At 38.0% G+C, this 7,355-nt stretch overlaps 1 protein-coding gene across 1 annotated transcript; it reads right to left on the bottom strand.

Annotated features, from left to right (window-relative positions):
* Positions 1 to 430: 430 nt before the first annotated feature.
* On the bottom strand, positions 431 to 5,643 carry LOC143876094 (small ribosomal subunit protein uS8-like). The gene is made up of 4 exons (XM_077377729.1): positions 5,442 to 5,643; positions 1,202 to 1,342; positions 949 to 1,109; positions 431 to 839 (listed from the first exon to the last, which is right to left on the bottom strand). The coding sequence occupies exons 1-4, from the start codon at positions 5,626 to 5,628 to the stop codon at positions 741 to 743; spliced, it is 588 nt and encodes a 195-aa protein (XP_077233844.1). The 5' UTR covers positions 5,629 to 5,643; the 3' UTR covers positions 431 to 740.
* Positions 5,644 to 7,355: the final 1,712 nt, after the last annotated feature.

Below are 7,355 nucleotides of genomic sequence, written 5' to 3'. Positions count from 1 at the left end.
CCATCTTTGTTGTGTGGTTTATTGCTTTTCTCAAGTGACACATTTTGCACAGTGTCACACAAAACAAAACTTGTAATGCAAGTCGTGAACATAGAGACAATTACATGGGATCATAATTGGAGATTTAGTCATTTTTGGAGGGAATCATGATGAAAAATGAAGAGTAGACTATAATATAACAGTTCTCATCCTCCACGAACAGACAGCCAGAAGGAGGTGTTTATGGATCATTGGGAAACTTGCTGAGAAGCTTGGTGGGCAAGAACAAAAATTGTTGTATTGATACTGTCACAAGCGGTGTTTGCTTATAATCTAACGAACAATAGATCTGCTGAAAAGGTTTCCTAATCAGGGTTCCGCGTATCAGTATAATTGAGCTATCTACACATATATGGACGGGAAAGCCCACTTCTACTTTTAAACAGGCAAATTACAAGCAAATCATTAAGTTTTAATTTTCAAGGAATAGATCACCATCGACCATTTCAAATCTGAATCCATTACATGGTTTTCCATTGCATGCATTTTTCCATTTTATGCCCAAAAGGACACGAGGAACTCCATAGACAACTAGGTACATCTTTAACAGATGATTTCAGAAATAGTAGAAAAATAAAATCTAAGCTTAAGATGACAAACACCTATTACTTTCCAATCCATGATAACCATAAAACAAATCCGATGCTTGAAGTTCCAAAGGAACAATAGATATTCAAATCCAATCTCACCAAAAACTCCATCTAGTAAAAGAAACCCAATACTTTACCGCCAACATTTTTTCGCCTGGCCTCCTCATGATCCATGATGCCCGCAGATGTCGTCAGCACAATATAGCCAAACTACATGATTTTTCAGTTATAAGAAATTATGGTCTAAACCCAGCATCAAGAATAACTAATCTTATTTACAATAGCTTCTGGAATAATAATTAATGAGGTTTTAGCTTACCTGTCTAGAAGGGAGCAATCTAGCAGTCCAGGGCTCAATCTCTTTGACACCAACATCAAAGCGAGGACTGATAACCCCACATTTGTTTAATCTTCCATTTAGTTCCACGACTATTTTACCGGACCGGTGATCATCAACATACTCGAACTCTCCGATATAACCTGTAGGACCAGAAAAGGTAGAAAAATAAATATTCGTTGGGCAAAGGCAAGAAACAAACACAAGGAAACAGAGAGATGATTAGAGTGCGGACCGTGCTTCTGCATAACCAGAAGGAACTTAATAATCACTTTCGACGATGGCCTGATCATGACTTGTCTTTTTCCTCGCTTCTCAGCATTGTACATGCTTTTCAGAGCATCATTCAAAACACTGACTCTCACCATCCTTCTTACTGCAAAGTGCAAACAATGGCAACGAGATCAGATGTGGAAATGATAAGTGCTTTTACAGGAAGGGTGGCCCAGTGAATGAGGCTCCCACCATTGCGGGTCTGGGGAGGGCTGGATGTACGCAGCCTTACCCCGTCACAATGGAGCAACCTTACTGTTGCACCAAGGCTTTTACAGGAAGATGGGAACAAAACAGTTTATCCCTATTGACAACCTAAGGCAAGCTGGTGTTGAGGCATTGGCCACTCAGTTTTTTGCCATATTGTGTTTTTTGCGATACCTATCCTTTAACAGCAGAAGGCTCCAGCTTCGGAAGGTTTTCAAATCTGTCCCGAGCTTGGGAAGGTTTGCAAATCTGTCCTTTTAATATTGTTGCGTCAATGGAATAAGATTGGGGGTGGCATGACCATAACAATGCAGTATTCGGTGGGGCTATCATTAAGTATCCAGATTATTCGGTTCCTTGGAAGAAGCCAAGTGGCAGTGTCATGAGAATATTACTAATATTGCACATTATCAACTGTCTTATGGTCAATAAAGAAAGACTTCCATTAATATGTATATACTGTATGAGGGAGAGGGAGACAGAAGGTTACTTGAGGGATGAGTACCTTTTTTTTGAATGGTGAGGGATGAGTACCATTTACACAAGCAACCTAAGATTTTCACAGCCACTACTAGTCGTTTAAGTGATTGATAATTAAAAAAAAGGTTGCACCCAATTGTCATTCCAAAGTTCAGTTGAAATTACATTACCAAACAAGTGAAGAATGACCTACCAAATCACCCTTCATATGCAAAACCAAAGCATTGTTCTTAGTATTTCTTGAATGGGATGTTAAAGTTGTGGAACCTTCTGAAACACATGCTACACCTCATAAACTAGACGAAAAACAGACATACAAATAATGGCAGTATTGCCATTCAAAAAATAATAATGGGATTATTACTTAGAGGACATGGAAGTTATACCAGAGGAAATTCAAAATGTCTTGCCAAGATCTTTAACATATATGTGGCCTTTCTTCTATTATCTCTAGATAAAAGTGGAAAACCTTCGTATAAAATTTTCTTAACTTTCTGCTAATCGATATACAAATTTGTATGAAAGCTGTGTTCTTAGGATATAAATATATCTATGGATTTATGATCTCAATCCCCTCTCAAAACAATGTAAATATCTTATATTTAACATTTCAATTCATAATGAAACCATAATACTAAAGCCCCGGGCATGAGAGAGAAACGAGTTCACTGATCTCACCTTTTCCTCAGCACCGAAGTTGTAAAATTCATTTTGTTTCCCCCGAAATGGGCAAAATTTTTTGGTCGGGACCGAGATCTGGAACAAAATGACCATACATTCCACTTCATTCCAGATTTCGGTCCGTTTTGTCCACTTCGGACGAAATGGGCGAAATTCCCCATTTTGTCCGGAATTTGATAAATATAGTTTTTTTCTTCTACTCTCCTTGTCTCTTATCGGTTCTCTTCTCTTCTTTCCTCTTCTTAGTATCCATTTACTTAAGATTTATATTTAAAGAAGGGAATACCCCCACATTTGGATTCATTAAAAATAGTTTCAAGACCCAATTCTAAAAGGATAAAAAGTTAAATTTCCAATTCCAGTACAAAATTCGAAAAAACCTGCCCGGGTCAAGATCCCAACTTACAAAACGATGGGGTATTTTTCTAATTTTAAAAAATCATAAACTCTATCATGTCCGAACATTATTAAATCCCAAAAGTCTGTTAAAAAAATCTCATATTTTGGTCTCTAAATATCTCATATGTTCATTTAATTGTTTCTTATATTTTTAACAACTTCTGATTTTTTTGGATTTTTTTTTATATTTTTAACTATTTAAAAAAATTCCCTGGTCCTAGCGGAACGAAAAGTTTCGAATGAAATAACCGAAACACTCCATTCCGGTCGCCCAAATGAAACGAATTTTACAACTAAGCTCAACACAGAAGTTAATGCATTCACTGAAAACCCACGTCTAAAGGAAACTACGGGATATCAAAACCATGGACAATTGGTTCTCTTGGTGTCGGGAGAAGGATCTAGAAGAACATCCAAGAGTGTTTTACTAGCAGTTGGTTGCACCATTCCAAAAGAATTCACCAGATCACTTGTTGAATGTGATAAGGTTTTCCCTCAAACAAATATTGTTGCCACATGGAAATTACAAAATGAAATGCTAAGCAACACTTCTTTTCTTTGAATGGGAAAGAAATTTAGTAAGGGAAAAAAGCAAAACAATAATTGGGCTCGTCGAGGAAAAAACAAAGAAAAGCCAACAACAACAAGCACCATAATTGGGCATACATCACTAACCTCCAAGGAAAATCACTATTGGACCACATCCACCACATCACATTAGGGGAGTCCCGCCGTTCCACACTAAATGCCCTTCAAAAGTCAAAGGCAGTAGCTTGATCTATGATTTCGAGTCCTTGCTAAAAATAATGATTGTGTCCATTCACCATTTATCCTCCTATGTCATTCTTTGGGCCAAAGTGCATTATCCTAACTGGTCCTTCTCCGTTTCCAAAACCCTTGATAAGTGGGGAGAGATTGTCACAAACTCTCTGAAGCAAAATTTTGACTGCAGGTGATTCATCTAATATCATAGCTTGGGCTTAAAAAAAAAGTAATGGTCCTTGTAGACTTTCCAACTTCATCACGCACATTATAGACATCTCTGCCAACATGGAGATTGGATTTGATCTTAGTCTCCGCCTCATTAACATCATGACAGGTGAGTAGCCTAAATCTGGATCTACCAGGTAATCCTGATTGTATCTAGTGTTTTTACAATCAGGATTTTCCCTATTCCTGGTTAAACCCCATTTTCTCTCAATTATCTGTTTTTTGTATTTTGGCACTCCTCATTCCTGCACTCTTATTAGCATTCTTTCTAACGTATTTGGCCTTCTTTATAAAAAAAAACACCATAATCATCCATAGTTATACTCCATACATGCTCATTTCGATACTTATTGACAAGGATATGTCATGTCCCTTTCCAACTTGTTAGAGCAAAAATTGGAAGAAGCACACCATTCAAAAAAAGAAATAAAAACTCAAATAAAAAAGCTCATCCCTCTAAAAACAGTACAGTAGAAACTGAATAGACGAATTTGAGCACTAAAGATACAATATTATTTTTTTATAAATAAACTAAAGATACAATATTTCCAATCAGCAAGACACCTTTGCAAAATGGGCAACATCTGCCTGCTAGGAAATGGAAGATAAAGCACTGCTAATCCATTATTTCATCCATAGTTACCTGGTGGGAAACGAATTCGGGAAACGATACGTGAAACACATGAAAAAAAATACAGGAGAAACGAGAAACGATAGAAAAATCGTACGAGAAACGTCTTACGAAATGATGTGTTTTTCCCAAAATGATTTTCGTAAGTTCCACACATGTTTCCTACACGTTTCATATGTGTTTTCTACGAGTGCTGCATACATTTATCACGCGTTTACACATTATTTACATGTTTTCCATATGTTTTCCATGTGTTTCATAAACATTTATCCAATTTTGTATCATGTTTTGGAAACGTTTCCTAAACGTGTTTCCCTCATTTTAGGAGAAACGAGTTTCCCAACCGCGAGAAACGTGTTTTAGGGGAAACGGGTTTGCCACCAGCCCAAGGAGTTTCCGGCAACTATGATTTCATCTATGATATATTCCTTTAATATCAGCTAGAAATCCAAATATACCCAAGAATAAAACATATCATAAAAGACATAGGCTATAAGCAATGAAGATTATCAAAGACAAACTGCAACCCCATGTATTCTAATCTACTTTCATCAAATGAAAAGGTAAATATAAAGATGCCACAAAATAATGCCCTTAAAACCGTCTCGTCTAGATCTAATAATAACAGTTGAGAGAAACGCATAATGCAAAGAAAACACTTTATTTTGAAGCCGAAATGTGCGACGAAACAAACAGTTCGAAAGTTTATCAACAGATCTCAAACAAGAAAAGATCCGAGATGGAAGAAAGGATCAAATCGAGAGAAAAAAGAACCAGAGAAAGCTAATAAAGGGGGTAAAAAAAAAACCCTAACCTTGAAGGTGGTACGGCGGCGAAAAAAAACAAGAGAGGAGCGAGAAGTGAGGTTTAGGGTTTTCACTTTTCAGATGTTCATAAAGGGAGGGGTTGTACGATGTTCGGCCCGAGCATAACAGCCTGCTCGGCTCATCCTTTGTTGGTAATTTGTAGGCTGGTGATAAATGCACCTCAATTTTAACCATGGCCCACCCCCTTCACTTTCTTTACGACAAATTTTTGTTTAGGGTCGGGGATGGGCCTGTAGCTCAATTGTTGAGGGCTTTGTATTTCAACTTGAGGTCGCAGGTTCGATCCCAGCTTACCTGCCCAAAAACCAAACTTTCTTTTAGGGTTACAACTCGGGTTGGGCGGGCCGGGTTTTCCATAATCCTACCCTACATGATAAACTATCTTGGGGTCGAAGCGGGTTTTTTTTAAGTAAAACAAGGGCATTTTTGGCTACCATGATTCTTTTTTTTTTCATGATAAATCAGTGTCTCCGAGTCAAGATGAGGGTGAAGTGGCTAAAAATCGGGAAACATAAATAAAAGGAAACTAGTGATGAGAAATGGTGAAAGCAAAGACTCTACCCAAAATCAGATCAACTTTTTCCTGATTTTTAGCAACTTATCAGGCGCATCTCAATTGTGCGCTCTAAGATATCTCTCCTCCTCCCACTATGCTACCCCTCTCTCACCATTGTAGACATCAATTTATCATAAAAAAAAAAATTTGGCAGGCAAACACGGCCCCAAAGATTCATAAACCCAACCCTACGCAGTATAGTTTTTTTTTTTTTTTTTGGGGGTCATTTCAAGTTTTTTCAAGATAACTCTTATTTTGAAAAATAATTAGGCATCCCTTCACCATTTCTCTCATATTATGGCGGCGATATTTTTTCAAGATGAGTGTTATTTCAAAACTAATCAAGCATCGATTCACCACTACCGTACCACCTTGAATGAAAATTTCTTGGACAGTCTTTCTACTATTGGGGTTGATCTAACTGTCCAACCACAGCACCAATAATCACTCCACCCGACCTCGACGATCGCTCCAACTTGAGCTCTAATACCACTTGTTGTGAAATTCCTCGGGCAATTACGATACGATCATGCACAGATTAAGGAAATAAGAAAAAAACCAAGAAAACAAGCCACAAGACGAACATTGAAATTTTATGCGGTTTGGCCAATGCCTACAACCCGAGCGAGAACACAATTTTCCACTATGAGAAAAACAATATACAAAGATTACAATGGATTGAACCCAAAACCCACAAGCCAACAACCCTTTCCTTGCTTCTAAACCCACGACTATAACTGTTACAGTCCTAAGTGGGGGCTTGCCTAGGTATCAGACTAAGTGGACCCCAGCCTAGTGTGGGACAGGTTGAGAGGGCCTTGTCCAACGCGTTCCGTCAGATCTGGAGCTTTTGGCATATCGGTAACGTACTTAACACCAACCGAGAGTATCGCAAGAGAAAACCCGATAAGAAAACCCACAAGATAAACTTAAGAAATATCACTCATCTTTACTCTCTCTCTCTCTCTCTCTCTCTCTCTCTCTACTTCCCACATTCTCATGCCACCTATTAAAGGGGAATGATATTTTCCCCTTTGACAGATAAATCCCCCCTTTTAACGTTATTCGTTAAGTTTTAAAGGCAAAGAAAAAAATTAAAGGGCGTAAATTTATCCTCAAGCAGTGAACCATTCTCACATAAATTGTTAGGGGGGGGGGGATTTTATCCGTCTAGGGGGGATATCATTTCCCCCTGTTAAAATAACGAATCGTAGGTTTTAAAGAAACCCTAAACTCACTTTCCTAATTCGTTTGTTACCATTGTGGTATCTTGGGAGACAAGGGAACTTTCACAGCACGATCCTCAATTAGTCAATTACTACATGTCTATCCCGTGGCTTGACCT

The sequence above is a fragment of the Tasmannia lanceolata genome, unplaced genomic scaffold, assembly GCF_043159265.1.
Source record: "Tasmannia lanceolata isolate RefF3 unplaced genomic scaffold, GAP_Taslan_0.1 ptg000004l, whole genome shotgun sequence".
In the NCBI taxonomy this organism is placed as follows: domain Eukaryota; kingdom Viridiplantae; phylum Streptophyta; class Magnoliopsida; order Canellales; family Winteraceae; genus Tasmannia; species Tasmannia lanceolata.
Note: the sequence above shows the minus strand (reverse complement) of the source record. Positions and strands in the feature narration are given on the sequence as shown.

Coding starts and splice junctions, on each gene's coding strand:
- LOC143876094 (XM_077377729.1), bottom strand. CDS start 5,628: ATGGTTAAAATTGAGGTGCATTTATCACCAGCCTACAAATTACCAACA. Junction 1,343..5,441: donor GCCGCCGTACCACCTTCAAG/GTTAGGGTTTTT, acceptor TGCACTTTGCAG/TAAGAAGGATGGTGAGAGTC. Junction 840..948: donor GATTGCTCCCTTCTAGACAG/GTAAGCTAAAAC, acceptor AAAATCATGTAG/TTTGGCTATATTGTGCTGAC.